At 41.5% G+C, this 20,679-nt stretch overlaps 1 protein-coding gene across 1 annotated transcript in view; it reads right to left on the bottom strand.

Moving 5' to 3' along the window:
* cdh23 (cadherin-related 23) overlaps window positions 1-20,679 on the bottom strand; it is a 187,079-nt gene that overhangs the window by 49,417 nt on the left and 116,983 nt on the right. The window contains exons 14-21 of the mRNA XM_040034470.1: window positions 9,981-10,045; window positions 8,960-9,197; window positions 6,741-6,846; window positions 6,449-6,576; window positions 3,473-3,545; window positions 2,429-2,545; window positions 1,906-2,018; window positions 1,605-1,712 (exon numbers count right to left, since the gene is read on the bottom strand). Of these exons, the coding sequence (XP_039890404.1) occupies window positions 1,605-1,712; window positions 1,906-2,018; window positions 2,429-2,545; window positions 3,473-3,545; window positions 6,449-6,576; window positions 6,741-6,846; window positions 8,960-9,197; window positions 9,981-10,045 (948 nt within the window). The remainder of the gene's footprint in view (window positions 1-1,604; window positions 1,713-1,905; window positions 2,019-2,428; window positions 2,546-3,472; window positions 3,546-6,448; window positions 6,577-6,740; window positions 6,847-8,959; window positions 9,198-9,980; window positions 10,046-20,679) is intronic.

The raw sequence follows: 20,679 nt of genomic DNA, 5'->3' as shown, positions 1-20,679 counted from the left end.
AGCAAATATATTAGCCTTGTCTATTGAACTGTGGTCCTCGTCTGACTGCAGAGAGGCAGAAAAGGGAATATTGTTTTGAAAGGCGATCTTCGAGGAGGCTTACGGTGTGTGTGTGTGTGTGTGTGGAGGCTGCAGCATTGATGGTGGGGTTCTCTGAGATTTGAGTGGGCTGATCCTTGCACTGGACACAGCGGCCAAATTCATCGGCTCACTGGACACCTCCAGGAGGACTCAGCAGGTGGCCTCTTGTCACCATGGAAACACTGGCTGGGCCAGGGCTACACTGGGGCCAATTACAGGACTGTAAGCCTGGGTGGTCAGATTTATTGAAAAATGGTCAGAGGAGCAACTGTGTCTGTCCACTGTGCACATGGAGACACATACAGTATGCAGCGCAGTGCTGGATGCACCATGAAAGAAGTCAACTGACGAATAACTACAGGAGATTAGGAAAAAGTGGCAACATTTTAGCAGTGCAAAGCTTATCTACCATTTCTTTTTCTCCACCGTTTCTTCATTTCACTTTTTTTTGCACTGCAAGATGGGTTCTTGCTTCTTTCTCTGCGTAGAAGCTGAATAATTTGCTTTGCGTATGACTGCGGGCTACATTTTAATTAGCAATTGGACTCCCTTAATTACACTCACTGACGCCTCTTTAATTAATGGACAATCAGGGCTTAATTAACAACAACACATTGCCAAAGACACCGGCAGGACAATGAGAGTTTGGGCTAATAGAGGAGTTTACTTTGTGATGACCTATGCATGACGGCCATTTGTCCATCGATAGCCGAGTATGCATGCAGATCTATATTTCAAATGTTGTTCTTCAGTTAAAGCAGAAAAAAATGGATGATTCAATCTTCACACTTTGATCACTCTGTATCTGACACTGAGTATTTTTTTTAAAATTAAAAACACATCTTTGGCATGTGTTTTCAAAATCAGATTAATCAAATTAAGCTGCAAAATACTGATTCAAAACAGGAAAAAAAAAAAGAATCAAATGACAGCAGTGCACCAATCAAAAGATATAAAAAATTCAGTAACTTACTTCTAAATTCATTCACCACCCGTCCTACACGAAACTACTCCAGGACCACAGTACTGACTTTTAAAGTAATTGCAGTCCCAACATGTGCAAAGTTGAGGCTTTTGCCCCCTTTTAATATTCTCGACATAATTTCAAGTGTTTTTTTTGCTGCTATGGTACAGGAAGTTTTTGAAAAAAATATATAAAAAATATTCAAAAACATGTTCATGTGTTCAAATGGTTAGAATTTCTTACTGTAATGTTAATAAAAAAAGTCAAATTAGTCAAATTAGTCTGAAAACCTAGTGTTATTTTAAATAGCTCTATAATAACTCTCCTTCAATCACCGTGAAGGAGAGGTCAGAGGTCACACCCCACTCTACACCCCTAAAATATCAGAATTGATGTAATTGTGTTTACAGACAGAATGACACACATGCTAGTGAAAACATAACCGCGTTGGTGGAGATAATAAACATGTAATTTTAGTATTATTATTACAGTGTGCCCATGTTACTATTAGTAAGACCACCTAATGAATCAAGTTACAAGTTGGGCTAGAGACACTCACAGAGATGACATCAGTGTTGATAGGACTCATCTCAACTACGTTGGCATTATATGGCTCGTCTCGCCACATGGGGGCATTGTCGTTGATGTCCAGGATGGTGATGTTCACCTAAATTCAGCAGGAGAGGGAAATTATTTTCATTAACTGACTATACTGATGCAATATGATGAGCCAAGTCCGATTACTAGTACCTCATAGCTTTTATACTACAGAAAAAAAACATGCCATGGAGCGTCTATGCTGACGAAGCAGAATTTATTGATGTCAAATTATTGGTTGATGGGTGATATAAAATTGTTACCGTGGCAATCCCAGTCTTCTGCTGTGGGCCCACGCCTCCATCCACTGCTCTGACTATCAGGATGTACTCTGACTTCAGTTCACGGTCAAGCAGTGCTGTGGTAGTAATCTCTCCTGAAACACACATGGTATCAGATCAAAAGTGCCAAGAAAGGAAAAAGAAAACAACAAGAACAACAACAGCAAACACTCAGAGAGCGCAAACCCCCGCAGAGACAGCTCACTTTACTTTAGCAAACAGTATTATATTTTATATGTATTCATTTTGTTTTATTTGTTCTTATTAAAGGCACTTTAAGAAGTTTGTAGAGTAGTAAAAAAAAGATTTATTTTTCTTTTGATGAGGATCGCTGTGGACACGGGGTGCAAGCCAGTCACAAAGTGCACAGAAGCAAAGTAACCAAAAAACACAAAAGGTTGTGCATACACAGATTTAAATAAACCATCACTTCCAGCATGATCTTACAGTCAAATCTAAAATCAATTTTCCCTGGTACAAAGACACACCATGCACACACACGTACCTGAGCGTGAGTTGAGACGGAACTGAGAGGAGCCCTCCAGGGAGTAGATGAGTGAGGCCTGGCCAAACTCCCGCGAGGCGTCCAAATCAGTAGCATTCACAAGCAGCACAGTAGCCCCTGCAGAAGGGGGGGGGGGGGGGGTTAGACATAAAGAAAGTTACAACTCACTGAAGTGAGAGACAGTATCATGGAGAAAACATGTGAAGTCTAGGAAAAAGGAAAGAAGTCAGGGATAGACGAGCAGCAGAGACAGACTGAAATGGCAAACACAGAGCTAGTGTCTTCACCGCCCCCATCCACAACTCGACTGATGGCATGACAGTGAGTGGGTTTATGGATTAGTGGATTATCAGCTTGTTTGGCACAGCCCATACTTGGCACAGACTTGATCAATACCCTGGCAGGCAGAGGGGATGAGAGGCTAGCCAGAGCCGCAGGGTTAGCCCTGAGCGCAGCCTTGCATCCCAAGCCTCGGGCCTTCAGCTCAGGGCCAAACACTTTAGACATAGTCTCCTAAACCTCGAGCCCCGGCCCAAGCAGCTCAGCTATGCGCTCCTTCAAAATCGGGCCCGAGGAATAAAAACTGGCCAGGATCTGGCAGAACTCGAGACAGAGAACAAGGCGGTCAAATATCTCATTTCCCTCTAGCGACTGGAAACTAATCTATTGTCTGGGATGAAAGAGTCTTTTGAATGCATGCATGAGAATGAATATAGCATCCAGTGATTTCCCTTGAATAGTCAATATCCTATTCTGACTGAGAATTTTAAAACATTATGCAAAATCAAAACAAATAAGACAGTGCAGGCCAGAGGATGGAAATAAAATAAAACATTTTAAAAAAGAAAAAAAAAGGAAACACAGCCCCAAGACAGCAGAGCCATTTGTTGTATATCCTAATAGTAAGGCAATTCGAGTGAGTGGTGACTGTATGTGCAACACATGGTGTTTGTCTGGAGTGTTTAAGTGCTGTGTTGGCTGCGCCGACCAGAAAAATGTATTCTAGCAACTAAACTGTAACCCCAAACGTATGAAATGACTCACCGGCGATAATGTTCTCGGGGATTTTGATGATGTAGGACTGTTTGCTGAACTCGGGTGGGTTGTCATTTTCATCCTGGGGGAGGTACAAACATCAACAACAGCTTGAGTCAATGTGCTAAACAATGAGAAAATGCTAATGTTGCTTAAAAAAGAAGAGTTGCTGAAACTGTCGTCACACATTAACACTGAGATTAGCAAATTTGGGAATTAAGACAGTGAGAAGCACAAACGTTTTTAATAGCATCAGTGCTGGTGGAATCTCTTTGAAGATGGCTACTGAGCTGAAAGACCCTATAATATATTATTTTATGACTTCAAACACTTTGTCATGCCGGCTGCTGTTTTCACTGTCCAATCAGAAACTATTTTGTAGCTACTACACTAACTATCCCACCAGTGAATGCAATGTTAGGTGTTTTGTGGCTTTAGGAGAAAGAAAGTAGGCTGGACAATAAGTGGATTGATGCTCAAGCTGAGGTAGATATTAAAAAAGAAGACACTGTTGCAACAATATATGAGAAAATAGTTAGAAACATTATTATTATTGCTTCTAATGGCACTGCCTGAAGCAAAAGAGTAATCAGGGCCTGTATACTGATAGGAATCACGGACTAGAGCGTGCTACAGCTTCTGCTGAAAAACAGACTTTGTAAGAGTATTTACATTTCCTCACAACCTCCCACTCGCTGAATTAGACTATTTCACACCAACACATCCAGTTGTGTGGCTATTCACAGAGAGTTTCCCCACTGTGTGAGCCGCTGAGAAATGTTAACACTTTAACAACAGTCACTGGCACTATTATCTATCTGGGCTCTGTGCTACGCTGGCGCAAAGCATTGTGTGTATGTGATGCTGCCAGCCACTGATAAACCCCTGTGGTGTGAGTCACGACACTGTGGAGGACAGCAAGAGAGAGAGAGGGAGAGAGAGGGAGAGCATAATGAATTTGGCACATCTCTCCCAGTTGTTTTACACAATATTTCTCCCTCTTGTAGGATGTGTACAGATATGATTACTGTCCGTGCATATCAAAGAATATTCCAACTGGATTCATCCATTCTACCGCCATTTTTTTCCTCGTATGAACAAAAGGTTTCATGTCTAATTGATGGCTATCATGGGAAATGAGCTTAAGAGCCAGCAGAGAGACTGTTTATTAGTGTTGGGTTGTTCGTTATATTTTTACAGCTGTATTTATTGCACCTTAGCAAAGGTCAATATTCATTCTTTTTTTAGTCAACAAAAATACAATATTACACCTACAACCTGATTAATGTGAGAATTTGGACACATATTAGACAGCTTTCTGTGACCACGGTTCCAACGCGAGTCGTCTTGAACGTGCAAGCATGATGTCATTACTGCCTTTAATTAGGACATTTGAACGACCTCCATTCACATCAGCATTCAAACATGGTTCAAAGATAACTTAAAAACCTAAAAGCATCATGAAATGAAACCATATAGGTGAAAATTTCCCGTGCATAGCATCACAATACGGTCTGTCCCACGAAACAAAAGAGAATTCTTCATGTACACATTTGCAGGGAAACATGCATCAAAAGCTCTGAATCACTATTTTGTAGGATCAGAACCCAGAACCTCATGCAGAGTGTTTTCTTTCCTCCATCCTTTAATATATTAAAACATCTGTGATGCAGTGCGGGTGCGAGTAGACAGCTGTGACTTTTTCTAGTGCCTCAAAATAAGACATTTACTGATAAGACTGACAAGCGAACTGGAAGCTCAGATAGCTGCACAGACTGCGATAAAGCTGCAGACAAAGTTGCAGTGAGACACGGGTTAAAAGGATTGAGAAGGTAAACAGTGAAGGAATACTGAAAGCAATATGTAAGTCAGAAACATATGAAACAATCCACCAGATGAGGCTGGTGACACCTGTCACAAACTGCAATGTGGATTTTTATAAGTATAAGGAAGCTCTGTGTTCATTCACTACATATGATATAAGAGCTCTGTGGGCTTCTTTCCTTTCCTTTTAAAGGGTTTGGCAAAAGTGTCTTAAAAGTGGGGAGACTGTAAGGATTTCTGTCGCAGGGTCTGGAATTAGAAAGAATCTCAGCTTTGATCAAAATAGTTACTATATAAAGAAGTTATTTACGTTGTGAAATATTAGTTGCAAATAAAGTCAATAAATGGGCATCTTTAAGTCTTAATGAATTACATGCAGGTTCCACATCAGCTAATCTTAAGAAAGAAAACAGAGGTTGAAGGCCGCTAGGGTACTAGTAACTTTTTTAAAGTTGTGTTTATAATCCTAAAAGTGCCAGCCGCTTAAGCATGCTGCACAATGGTAATGGGGAAATGCATGTTTTCTCTGATAGATTTAGCATTACTAACCTCTGTGAACTCTGTGCAAGCACTCTAGTTACACTGAACTGTTTGAGCCCTCTTAGACCTACCTTTCAGGTTTTATTTCCTGGAACAACTAACAAACCCCTGAACCCAGAACAACTAAACTTCAAATCACATCTGCTTGCGGGTTTGCTGTAAATAACTTTGGAAGAACAGCATTCAAATGTATTTGACATCCCGGGAAAAGATGCCACCCCGTTGGTGATAATGTGAGGTCAATAACATTTTTAGACATAAGCAAGGCTTCATAAAAGCTGCTATATGCCGATGGACAGTACATAGCAAGACGTGACAGTTGTTGCTTAAGATCATTAGTCTTCATCTAAGAGAATGTACAAAGCACCGGATGGTAGAAAACGTTCACAGCTTGAATAAGGCTGCATACTTGTCATGTTTATATTTGGGTTATGCAGGTGGAAAACATGCTGAAGATTTAACCAAGTCAAAAGCTGTGTACTTGCAAAATACTGCTCTGTGTCTGCATTTGTTGACAGCTGTCAGCAAAAACTGCAGGAGGAACTGATACTTGAACCTCCAGTTGTGGCTGTGTGTCATTAAGTTGTTGCTGTTGTGTGTATGTTGCAGGGTTATACTTACAATCACCTCCACCGTAACAGGAACAGTGCTGTTGAGGGCTGGATTTCCCCCATCTTTGGCCATCACTGTCAGATAGATCATGCCCTTGGGAACCATCTCATAGTCCAGAGGTCTGATGACACTGATCACTGGAGGAAGGCGCACAAACATCACATCTTAGTAAAATTGCTGGTCAAATAATTATTATAATCCCAAATAATCCAAGCAAAAACTTACGTATAAACAATCCTTGGATATATAATCTGTTTTTAGCTGAACGCGCACACTCTTAAACTCAACCACATCTGCGTACCTGCGTAGCCTTCCACCATGATGATACGGAAGTAATCAGGGAAGGCCGACGCTGAAATGATGGTATATGTCAACACGTTGTTGGGAGGAGAATCTTCATCTGTAGCCTGTGATTGGGCACAAGGTGTGCGAGAGTAGACGATGTTAGTGACTTGTGGCTCAGTAGGCCTTTTTATACATCCAGTGTGTCTTAATGGTGGCAGACGTAATGCTGGAAGAGTGTGATAGCATGCTGGCTTAGCGGAATCAAAGGTGTGCTTTGTGCACAAAAGCTTCAGCTTTCTGGATCTGCTTTCTACACATGCATACAGTACATTACCACCTCCACTGCCGGCTTCAGGGCGGTACCTCAAAGCACTCTTATTTTGCCTTTTTACCTTTTATATGGAGCAGTGAGGTGTAATAATGGTGGGGTTTTCCCACCTTGAAAAGGGAGTGCAAAAGAAGCTATTGACAGGCAAAGTCTCGCAGAGTGCGATGGGACAGATGTTGCATTAGACAGTGATAATATTTATGACTATATGTCTGCACAGCATGGGTGTTTTTGAGTCTGAGTGTATATGTGCAGCCAGGAAAGTGTCAGTCAGCGTCGATATGTTATTGGACAGATTAAAGCTGATTCTGGCTATTAGTGGCGCAGGCGTCAATACTGGATGAACACCAACCGAGCCTAGACAAGCCAAGCAGGCAGAGGACAGATGAAACCGTACTTTGCAGGTCTAATCCACAACAACAACAACAACAATGATGACACCCCCTCATTATTCTCGAGTTGGCAGGAACTTAAACACGAGTCCTCCGGCTGTGAGGGGAGTCTACTGGGCCCTCACTGGCATCATTAGAGGCTGGACAGGCTGTCAAAAACACTCACTTGTTTCCCTCCATAACACAAATCTCTCCTCTTTGATTTAACGCCAGAGTGTTGAGTAAGCAATACCTTTCTTCCCCCACAACTTCCTAAGCTGTGGCTTTCTCTTCCAGACCGTCTTCCTCTATCAAATTCCGACAAATAGTTTTGCATTACCACTCAAAGGTAAGAGGAGTTGGGGGCAGCAAATCAAATAGATGAGCGGCTAAGGAAGCAAAGGAATAAGGAGTGTTGAGAAAATGAAAAAAGATTTAGCTAGAAAGCATAAGCGCAGTGGTAGGAGGCACAAATCTCCAAGGCAAAAAGCAAACAACACAAGAGCCTCTCTTTGCTTTGTCTCTCAAAACACCCTCTCCTTCTATTTCAGCGTTCTTTCGTTTCCTCCATCCCTCCCTGTTTTCCTGGAGTACTCTGTGTGTGCGTGCGCGCACATTTATTTGTGTCTGCACAAGAGGTTCCAAGGCATACTGCTGACACACACAATTATGCGACCGGCTCCCTCCCTCCCCTTCCTCCTGAGGCGGCGTATTAATATCAGCAGCGTTTAAGGTTAGCTCAGACTAATCAAACACAGCGAGCCAAAGCACTGAGCCTGGCCATCAGCTCGGTTCCCACAATGCAAAAGGCAAACTGCCATAGTGTAACCGTAGCAGCGTAAAGCCACAAGGGATGTAATAGTCTTTCTCTTGTGGGTGCAATCAAAGCAAACACTGACCCACTGGTTACCACTGTGCCTGCGCACCACTGCCTTATGTGTGGCAGTGACTGATGGCCAACACAGTAAGCTGACCTGTTCTTTTTGGATACAGTGCAGACAAACATATTACTGCGTGATTACAGTAACAGAGAAGGAACACGGAAGAAAGACGAGAAGGGCAGCAAAGCCAAAAGGTCTGGGAGTCAGATTTGTGGTGGGGTTTGAGTGAGATTCTGTATAGCAGGGTGTAGTTTTTATGTGAATGTACCAAATAAGTGCAAGAGAACACGGGGAAATATTCTGTCTCAGTGCTCAGTGTGTGGAATAATTTCATTTCAAATCAATAATAAATAAACATTATTTTTTATCTTACAACGTAATTTGTTTATTGCAACCAAACAAACTGTTGCTATGCGGCACTTCAATACCATTATGGATGTTGATCTTAGTCTCGAGTGTTAATATTTAAAACCCGCGATGGTCACAGGTGTATGTTTATGGGGTATTTTACAGCAGCTATAAACGGGACACGTTTACGACACTGTCTTGTAAAGAGCATGTAATTTTGCCTACAAATTGTACAGTAAACATGCTTTAAAAACTCCGCTGCCTTTTGTGTGTAGGTGCTTCTTCGACCTTATGCGTTTATAATCACCCTGATTCGTGCCACTGACTGCACAGTCTGTTCGTTCTCTCGCAGAGAGCCCACATACGCCTCCTTTTGGAAGAGTGGCGCATTGTCGTTGACGTCCAATACGTTGACTCGGACCCTCCCCGTGGTCTCCTCCCCACCGCCGTCCTTCGCCAGCACAGTCAGCGTGAAGCGGCGCATTAACTCATAGTCAAGGCTGGCCTGCAGAACGACCCAGCCTGTCTCTTCGTCAATTGAAAACCTGCAAGAGAAAAGTGAGGTTAGAGGCCCATTTTTTTCCTTCCTGTGACTACAAGTGCACCGCACTAACTTTATTTCATAAGATTAATATGGCTAGCTCTGGCTGTAAGCACAGAAACCCCCAACACTGTCCCACGGACCACTCTCTACCACAGGAAATTTACATCTTTGGACTACAGCTCCAAAGGGGCCAATTAATTCTGGCAAGCAGCCCCTATGAAACTAGAAATCCAGAGAGTAGTTAGAAAATGACACAGCTCTGGGTGAGAGCCCAGAAGTCCCATGCAACTGGCACGCAAATCTTTTGTTTGTGAAAGGGAGCCAATCAGGAGAAAGCTGGCTTAAGAGATGGAGAAGGTAGCTAAAGACAGATTTTAAACTGTCATGCAAAGCTGCTCAAATATATATAATACAGAGTTGTTTAACACAGAGTTGTGTTAAAAAAAATAATTAAATAATTTTGTTAAAGACAGAAAAATATACATATTATAGGAAGCCACAGTAATGGTGGTCTTTTAAAACACTGGAGATTATTAATGAGTGAATTTTGTGAGTGTTTGTTTTTCTAGGTGTTTGTGGCCTGAAGAGAGCAGACATTGAGATAAGCGCCAGACATTGTTGTAGCTCAGCTGTCTCTGGTGATGCTATGTGCCAGAAACAGTGCGGTACAATTGTTAACAAGGGGCCAAATAAATGAAAAATTAATGTGCTTGTGTGTGTGTTTTTGTGTGTGTGGACTGATTGACTATGTGTAAGTGAGTGTGTGTGTGTAGCTGTGTCTTACTGGTCTGGCTCATCAGTGAAGTAGTACCGCACAATCCCAAAAGTGCCTGCATCTCCGTCTGTGGCCTAGACGGGCAAAAAAACCCAAAAAACAAAAAGAAGACAAACATTTAAAATCATGTTTAATTTTGTTTATTTGCTTCCCAGTAAAGTTTTACAGTATGTTCAGTTCCTGTCGTTTGTCCATTTTAATTTTTTATCCCGACTTTTTTCTTTTTTTTTTTTGCTTCTCATCCACTTTAACTTTTGAGTCACTTTCAATTTCAAGCATCATTTGGCTAAACTATTTTCATGTGGAAAAAAAAGTTTTGTGCCATGTGTCTGTGTACCTTGATTTTCTGTGCTGTAGCCAATTAGGAAGGGAAGTTAATGTTGAACTTTTGCGACATGATAGCAAAGACACATTATAATCATTTTTTTTTCACAAACCAGACATGAAATATTCATCCCATTCGAGACAACGTATCTGTTATGCTATTCCTCTGCATACATTTGTGCCTGTCTGTGTTGAAGTGTGGGGCAGCATGAGCTCACTTGTCATGACTGCACTTTGCTCCTTTTCCTAAATTTCTCACTCTAACAGCTGTCTATGACTCTATGATAAAACATGAAAGCCATGCTTCACGCTCCAAAGGTGTTGATTGGATTAAGTCTGATGGGAGGAGTGATACATTTTCCTCACCCGCATGACCCGCAGTTGCCTTAAAAGCAACAACAATTGCTGTCATAAGTTTTGCAGATAAAAGGGGTGTCAGAAGAAATACCATAGAAAGAGCAACACTTTTAGAAATCTTGTGCTTAATGAAATGCCACATTAAAGCAATCTGTCTTTGAAAAAACACACACAAACACACACGCCTGCTTGTGTACACGTGAACTGGCGTGTGTACACGGGGTGTTGTGTTGGCGCTGATGGATCGCGGCTGGAGAGGGTCTTGTAATAGAGTTTCACTTGAGTGCCTCTACAGTCAGTTGAAGGGCCAGACTCAAACGTGTCTGCAGCCTGCTCTGTCAACCACAGTGCTGGTCTCTGTGATTCAGTGATGCCCCGATACCGACCTTATTATGTGGACCTTTGCGTACACGTGTGTGTCCAGAGTGCGTGCTTTTTTTTTTCTGGAACGCAGCTGTGACATGTCCATGTGAGCTCGGATAGCTGCAGCTATCAATGTGTTTTCCACTTCCTTCTAAAAATTACCCTATGCTGTTTAGCTGAAGCTTGTAATTTCACAGAGCTTCGAGTACATTGTCCGGGATGGCAAATCGATGTTTCTTTTTAATGTCCGAACGGCCCCTTCTCAGTTGTCAAGTGTAATGGAGCACATCCTGCTGAACAAGTAGAGAGCGGGTTGCTAAATACAAACGGAGTGTTTGGAAATCCAGTCAGGTTCTAATGTTAACCTTTGAGTTTTCATCTATTGAGTCTGAATGACTTCATCATTTAATGCCGCTCAGCTGGCTGCCCCCCCCCCCTTCTCCGTCTTTGCATTCCAGCCCATCCCTTCTCCACTATCTTCCCCTTTTGCCTTCTGTCTTTTCCTCACTTTCCTCCCTGCATCCGAGCGCCTTTCCACGTTCTCCCCTCTCCTGCACGTATCTCCCTTAGCACACCCTTGGCCCTCGGTGCCTCCCTCCCTCCCTTTGCTCCCAGGTGAGTGACAGGCCCATAAGTGCTCCAATGATAGTGGCAGGGGTGTTAGCGTGACAGCTATCGAGGCAGTGACAGGAGCCCGAGCCCAGCCTGGGAGCTAATGTCGCTTCTGCTGCTATAGCTGAACTGCTCTCGCTACGACAGACAGACAGACGGGGCAGAGCGAGAGACAGGCAGGGAGAAAGAGAAATGAAGAGAGGTAGACGGCATCCACTCCCCTCCAGTCATTCACCAGCCAAACAATCGCCATGGCCCAGTCACTTTGCCAACTGTATGTCAAAGACTTTCAACTTTAGCCACAGAAGGCCCTCAGCAGATGGACGGCAGAGACTGGTTGGCAGAGGGATTTTGCAGCCACTTAGCATCCTGGGAATCGGAATCATTGACACCAGTGTATTATGCACTTGCCCCTCGTTGCCATGGCAGCTTAAACTTCTTTCTTAGTCAGTGGGTTGGAGGTGATAGAAAAGTTGAGGTGGGGTGCACAGGGAGAGAGTGAGCGTAGGACTTAATGAGGAAAGAAATGACATGGAAATAAAGCTGGGCAATGTGCCTTACTAATGTGACTAAAATCCTAGCAGACAATTACAACCACCATTTAAAGTGCAGTGATGGTTCACGCGGATAAATAGTTTTCATGCTAATGGATTCATGAAACACGACTTTTTAGGGAGCCACTGAAATAACTGAAAAGAGTTCGAAAAACTCAAAAAGAAAAAAAATAAACTGTAAAGGAGGCATTCTGGTAAGTGAATGCTGTATACCAGGATAGCACAAAACACTTTAGGTATATCACTACTGTGTTCTACTACTGTGTACAGACTATGGTGCAGATGTACTGATAAATACCAGGCCTAGACTGTAACAGCGCTGAGGAGGAGGGCACTGAGGTATCAGAGTCAGCGTCCTGATCAGAGTCCAAACTAAATTGTTAAGAAGTTTCTGCACAAAGAGTCACAGTGCTGCTGATTGCCACTATAAACTCTGCAAACCCTAGGGTCCTCAGGCAGTAACTACAAAGAAGAAATTAGTTCTCAGTTGACCAGTTTGGTTAAATGATGTGTTTCTTCACATCACAGGGGCAGAGCCAGTAGGCAAACACAGTTCTGTGTGTGTGTGAGTACCTGTGTATTTACCTTTGTATTTTGTATTGGATGGTGTGTGTATGTGTGCGCATATGTTTGTGAACATGTGAGAAGGATACACATGGACAGAGATTCATAGGTTCATTCAGTTTTGAGGTAAAAATGCACCCAAACCATTTACAGTATAAACAGCTATTATTACACTCAATTGCTTTCAAGAGAAAACGGAAATGAGAGCTTCCCCTCAAGGATGGCAGAGAGACAAGGCTAGTCTGTGTGCGTATGTGTGTAAGTTAGGGCTGGGATTGAGGGAGTGGGGGTTTGCAGGACCATTTTCCTTAGCGAGGAGGTTAAAGCTGCACGGGCTTCTCTATCTTGAGTGAGCTAAAATTTGAATTGATTGGCTACCAAAATTGCTTTTTCTGCAGGAGCTTTGGAGGCATGGAAAAGGAAACCAATTACTGCCTGTCAAAGCATGCTGTCAAAATAGAGATGACCCCCAGTCCCAACACAGACAACCTCTTCTGTCTCAGTGTTGCACACCTAAACACAATCACAAAGAAGGGATAGCAAATGCGGACCCACATGTGCACATAAACAGTAAAAGTAAAGCTGTCCAGTCTGTGAGAGTGACTGTGGAGGAGGTGGTCCACAAGGTTATCGTCCTGAACCTGGGTTCCTCTGCTCTGGTTAGGTTTCCACACTACTGATTGTGGCAAAATCATAGATTAACATTCATAAATGCTACGTAAGAATTAAGGCCCAGAGAACAATCATTTAATCAAACCCTCCTACATCATTGTGAATACTTAAATCAGTACACGTACAGTACGTTACATGTACAATGTTCTTTGTGAATAGATAGTGCTAAACAGTTTTTAGTGTAAATTTGTGCCTTTTGTTTTACACAATGAATATGGCGCTTACAAAGAAGACGAAGAAGAACCTCTTTTGCCATCTCACTATATACGATATATAATTAAAATAAAAAAAAACATGATAATTTAACATCCATGTCTATTTTTCTATACATAAGTAAAGTGAAAAATGGACATAGTTATATATAGTTATAAATAAAAGACAGAGGTATTTTCAGGTCTGAGACGTAAAACCAGTACAAGGTGTCTTAAAACTGCACTTTTTTTTAAATGACCAGCAGGTAGTGAGGCCTCTGGATGCAAAAAGGGTGGTATACAAGTCCCTGGTAAAACGGCCATCGGCTTCCTTGTCTGTAATCTCAGGCTCGTTTATCACGTTGTTAGGCAGTAAGCGTGTAGTGTCGGTTTCACAGTCAGATCGCATGACGCATCCTTTTTCAAAATAAAATGGCGATGGTGAACCGTACTTCACTAACTCTCGAAATATAAAAGAATTCTGTCACAACAGCTCTGCTTGTTAATCATCAGCAACAAACTTACAAACCAGCAGACAGAAGTGTTGGTGATTAAATTGCTTTGAAATACTGTATACACATGTCACGTAGTAATATCTTCTGATATGGCCATGTGGTCCACATAATAAGTGAAGATGCCCTTGCTAAAGTTTAGGAACTCCACAATCAACATTACGCAACTTCTTTAATGAACAGATTAATGCAGGCTGTAATGGTCTAAATTAATCAGATCTAATTGACATTAAAATCTTAATTAAAGCCAGTGTTTCCCGTGTTGTGCATTGGTGGAGTAATGTAAGTGAACTTACACTACAAAGTTTGGGGAACACCAAATTGCTTTGTTCAACTTGAATGCTGCTTTCTGGAACTTGAAATTGTATAAGCAGAAGTAAATGGTTGGATGGATGGATGGATGGATGGATGGATGCAATGCTACTGCAGACAGGAGAAACAAAATCAAACTAAAGCTGTTTCATCATACATATAGGTGCATTATTATCATTATTTAATTCAAGTTGTTTTAAGTTACAGAACAATGTAATTCCATCCTTTAACAATCCTCTAAAGAACATGGATTTAAAAAAAAAAATTGGCGAGCTGAGTTAATTACTCTGTAAATTAACATCAACATAACTGACAGGGGACAAGTCAACAAGTCACATTCCAACCGAAGACGTGTGAAAAAGTGAATTAAATAATTTAAATGTAATTTAAATTATTTAATTAAATAAACAGGTGTTGGCTTTCACTCAGATCTCTGTTTCTATGCCCGCAAACTAACATGGGACCGTATAGAGCCTGTCTGTGTCTCTGATCAATTCTACAGAGCAAGACTCAGCAGAGCAGCAGCCTGGAAAAAGCACAGAAACTCAGATACCACGTTGGGGCTATTCAGACATGTGTCCAATTAATGATCACATATCCTGAACATCTACTGACTCAACACTCCTGTGACTGAGCTAATGAGTGAATTTTATACATTCTTCTTCACTTTCATATCGGACACACGAAGCTGTGCGATAAGACACAAAACTCAAACCCCAACAGCAAAACTGAAATGAAATACACCTCCCCTCCTCGGATCGCACTAGGACTGACCGCTCCTCTCTCCAGCTGTGACCTAGAGCACCTGCTTGGGGTTGATGGGAGCTGTGTGTGTGTGTCTGTGTGTGTGTGTGTGTGTTTTTCATGGCAGACACTTTAGTGCAATGAAGATGGCGAGTGTACATTTACGACTGCTTTATTTCTTCAAACCATTAACAAGCAGGTGGGGGTGCTCAAAGCAATCGCCGCCTGCCGACAGGATTGAACTGCCTGCTTCTATTATCTCCTGACCACCCAGATAACAGCAAGACAACGGGAACGAGAAAGAGATAAAAGTTTAACGCTTTTCTAACAATGTCTCCAACAAAGAGGAGGGGATGTTTTCACGCACACTGTGGCAGCTTGCAAGATAAATTCTGTCTTTGCATGAATATGTAGCCACTTTATCATTTTCCACATGTAGACCTCTGGAAAAGAAGTCTGTGAAAGTGAGAAGAGAAGCGAGGAGTAAGACAGAGAAAGAGAGATGACTCTAGTGTGGGCATAAGCTATAGACAGAGTTTGAGCTTAATGCAGTTCTCAGCGTCTGGCAGCTTCACTTTACCAGCAGGTCTTGATTTCCCCTTCTCTGTCTCCCTGTGTTCCTCTGGCCTCAGTGATGAAGGAATGACATTAACACAAGAACAGGGAGGATGTAGAGACACGATAAAGAGTAAAGAAAACTCTACAAAGGTGGTGTATGCAAAGGGAAAGACAAAAATGTGTCTATAAATAAAAGTAGTAGAACTGAGGTCAACAAATTACACAATGACAATGGCAACAGCAGAAAAATGCGAACAAACAAACAAACCAAAAGTACTTTTAGATTTTCAGTAGTGATTTATATAAATGTAAAGTGAGCATCATAGAATTTAAGCTAAAAATATGTTAATTTGAAACCTTCTTCTTGAGTCTTGTATTAAAGATACATTATTTTCACATTTTATAGACCAGCTAGTGCTCTGACTAAACATCACTTGTAATTTTAACACCTCCTGTGACCAAAAGCTTCCAGTTCTTAACAAATATTTCAATATTGTCCAGATAAAAATGAGCCAACATAGAAATCAAACTGGAACGGGAGCTTATAGTGCACCAACTCTTGGAAAGCACTCGCTTTTCATAACTCTCAGCTTCTGTCGATTCACCCTCTGCGCCGGACTCCCATTCACAGCCCATTTCACAATGTCAGGACACCCATGATGAGGGCCCATTATTAACAGAAACTCTGTATGAGCATTCAGTAGCAGGAGAGAGCTGGTTTTCACCCCTTTTATTACAATAATGAATTATAATTGCTGTTGTGACTATTACCCTAAAAAACGGCTGTCTAAACAGTAGCGGTGGGTTCATCTGCAACTCTGTAATTTAAAACCACCCACTTGAGGCATTTATCACTGTGCCTTAAAACGCAGAGCATCTGCACAGAACCTGTAAAACACACATCACGGGAAGGTTACAAGACAGAAGGAGAAAGCCGCTAATACCAACTATACGAGGGGAGAAGGGGGAAGGCAAACTCCAGTATGCATAATGTGCATATTTTCAGTGCTCGGTGGATAGAAAGCACGAGCACTAGAGAACGTCATCCAAGCAGAAATGGGCAAAGAATCACAGAGCGAATCAGAGCAACACCTGAAAACCATTAGCAATCTAATGGTAAAACAGAAAAAGAGGAAAAAACAACAAGAACTGAAGGCATACGATAAATAAGAAATGAAAAAGGCTGATTTTCTGAAACCCAAGGAGAGGAAAAAAAATCACAGTGATTCACTGATACGAGCAGCTGCTTGGTTTCCCCAGGGTAAGGAACAGACAGAAGAACAGAGAGAGAGAAAAAGACCCAGACAAAAGAGTAAATCACAATAAATATTTATAATGATAAGTAATGCTGCAGACCATAAATATTAAAGAGCCGCTGCTTTTGCGTATGTGTGTGTGTGTTTGTGTCTGTGTATCAGTGCGCGCTGGTATGTTAAGCATAAGTGTCCACGGGGATGCAGGAGCGGACACTGAGTAATGCATTTACTAACATTGTGCACAAGCTCTGATCAGATGAGCTATGAATATTAACCCAAAAAAAGCATTTCAGATTGGCTGTTTGGCACTTCTTTACCTTTTTTTAAACAACTAGGAACCAACATGCATAAATTCAATTAGCATAGGTATAAAGAATTACCCGCCCTCTTTACATACAAGCCACTTTCAGCACAGTATTAATATGCTACACAGATACAAAAACATTTTCATTCTTAGGAAGCACAACAACACAACAAGCAAGAGAGAAACTACTATCAGTCTCTATGTAGTAAAAAAGTAGGGGATGAATCTTAACTGGACGATCCTCCCTGTTATTGTTGTTCCTACATGGCAGATCCAGACTGTCCTACAGCATTACAGAGGGTAATTTCTCACTTTATTGCAATAGCAAAAATGTTTTCAAACTGAATGAGTCTTTTTTTGACCAATAAAAGAGCAGATTCAACTCCGATACTAATCCAGGCATCATGATTGTCTAAAAAAAAGCTTTTCTTCTTTTCAGTATAATGATATTACCTCATTGCTGTCATCGGTAATGACAAGAGCTTTCTAAAAAGCTTAAATGATGCTTAAAGCCAGGTTAACATTATTATTGTTGAGTCCCTAGGCGGGCACATATTCAGGTAGATACAAATACAAAGACTGTATGGATCAGTGAATTTTTCGGACATTTATGATGTTCCTTAAAATTATGTAAGGGCTGATACACCAATCAGGTATCACACTATGGCCACTTAGAGGTGAAGTGAATAACACTGATTATCTCTTCATCATGGCACCTATTAGTGGGTGGGATATATTAGTGAGCTAATGAACATTTTGTCCTCAAAGTTGATCCTTTAAAAGCAGGAAAACAAAAGCACAAGTAGTAAGTCAAATAGTAATGGCTTCACAACTTGGTCAGAGCATCTCCAAAACTGCAGCTCTTGTGGGATGTTCCCAGTCTGCTGTAGTCAGTATCTATCTAAAGTAGTCCAATGACAAAACACTGATGGATGAGCCACAGGTTCATGGGCGGCCAAGGCTCATTTGTGTACATGGGGAGCGAAGGGTGAACCAGGGGATTCAACCCAACAGACAAGCTACTGTAGCTCAGATTGCTAACACTATACAGTGTCCATTCTGACAGTACACAACAAACAGTGTACCACAGTTTGTTGTTTATGGGGCTGCCATGCCACAGACCAGTCGGGGTTCCCGTGTTGAAAGCATCAAGAGTGAGCACATGAGCATCTGAACTGGACAACAGAGCAATGGAAGAAGGTGGCCTCGCCTGAGTCATGTTTTTTTTTTTTACATCTAGGGAATGGCTGGGTGCGTGTGTGTTACTAGGGAACACCTGGCACCAGGCTGCATTATGGGAAGAAGGCAAGCCATTCAGGTAGCGTGAACTGGACCATTGAGCAATGGTCTGCTGGGAAACCTTGGGCCCTGACATCCATTTAAATATTACCTTGAGACTTTTTGACATTACCACCTACGTAAACATTAGTGCTCCTTTTTATGGAAACAGAATAGCTGGGCTGGACGAACATGTCCGATCCATTTGGACTTACAGGATCTGTTGCTAACATCTTGGTGCCAGACAGCACAACACAACTTCAGGGGTCTCGTGGAGTCTGTGCCTTGATGAGTCAGAGTAGGTTTAGCAGCAAACTGGGGACCAGCGCTACATTAGGCAAGTGGGCATAATGTTGGTGTATCACTTAACATGATTATTTTAAGGTATATCTATGATATACATGATAACAAAACTGCACTACACTGCAGGTACCCAACAGCCTCCTAGTAGACACACCTATGGTATCAATTTCAAAATCCTATGTCGCCTGGTTCTCGAGTTATTGCATTCAAAACTTTGCGTGTCCACACCGCCTGCCTGACCAACGAGGCCTGGCCAATGAGATGATGACCACGTGTAAACTCAGTTGGTCCTTACCAGGTCTTAAAATTAGTTAAATACACGTTCAGATGAATAACAACACATGACATATTAAACTGGGTCATTACTTATTTAACAACCATTAAACAAAAATGGAGAGGCAACCTGGGAACCTTCCAGTCACCGAGATAACCACATACACCTCTGTATACCACAGTACCCTAGTATCAAATCTGAGGCCATCTGTCCGACAGTTAAAGCTTGGATGAAATGACTTCACGCAACATGTCAATGATCCCAAGTTTAGCAGCAAATCTACAACAGAGCCACTGGGTGGAAAAAAAGAAAGAAAAAAAAAAAAACAGAATCAAGGTGCTGCAATGGCCCAGTCAAAGTCCAGACCTCTACCTCAAGGAAAGTGTGCATAAACGAATGCCCACGAAACTTAATAAACTGAAGCAACGTGGCAAAGAAGAGTGAGAAAGAATTCCTCCACAACAATGTGAGCCTAATAAAGTATTAAAAGAAAGTGATTACTCCAAGTTATTGCTGCTACTAGGGTGTAATTAGTTTTTCACACACTGCTTCTGCATTTTGGCTTAGTTTTTGTTAAATAAATAATGACATTGTAACATGTCATGTTGTTCATCTACGGCTCTATTTAAGTAATTTTTGAACGTGGTAAGACCCAAACAATTTTTTTAATCATGTGCTGATATAAAAACATAAAGGTATCATATTATTTATTTTTTCACATATGTACTAATTTTCACATATTCTAATACGTGATTACCTCATTTTATCTTAAAGTTTGGAAATAAGGAGAAACCACTTACTTGGTTCTGACCAAGAGGGGAATAATGCAAACCAACAATGCAGTAAATAATCTTGTCAAACACTTATTTACCTATATGTGTGTTCAGTAGTTTCTAGCACAGTGTGTAAGTATGTGTGCCTGTGTGTTTGCGGCTGCATTTTGAAGACGGCCCACCAGGGTACACTGATTAAGAATGAAGGAGTTATCCTTCTGTTTGGTACAAAAACATAATTTGACCACCATCTGTTGCATTTTACAGCCACCTGACAGGGAGCACTGTGAGTTCAGTCGAGTCTGGTTATACTGTGATACCAGGGGTACAACTCCAGCAACTGCTGGTAAAGACTGAGACAGGTATGCAGAGTATCAGAAAAATGACAATACAACTGCTGTATAAACAAGTCCAGCAACAATTAACAGCACAGTTGCATAGAGCTATAAAATATCAATGTTAAGTAAAAATGTAATAAGTGAAACACTAGCAAAGGTCTTTATGAATTAATTTATTCACAACTAATGTTCCATCTCAGCATGATTTTCTGTGCTTGGGGATCAGGATAATTTGACCTTAACAGTCAGGTGATAGACAAGGTAGGTTATTATTTTACCTGGTACAGACCGACTTGAGTGGAATTTGAAGTGTTCTAGCATAAGATGAATATAGCCTAGGCCACTTTTGAATTCCTGCACTTTAAAATTTATGGCCAGAACAGAATATTCATTTAAAGACATATGATTCATTACATTTT

Source organism: Simochromis diagramma, unplaced genomic scaffold, assembly GCF_900408965.1.
Source record: "Simochromis diagramma unplaced genomic scaffold, fSimDia1.1 OVJJ01000481.1, whole genome shotgun sequence".
NCBI classification, from domain to species: Eukaryota; Metazoa; Chordata; class Actinopteri; order Cichliformes; family Cichlidae; genus Simochromis; species Simochromis diagramma.
The sequence above is the reverse complement of the archived record's forward strand: the minus strand, read 5'-3'. Positions and strand labels throughout refer to the sequence as shown.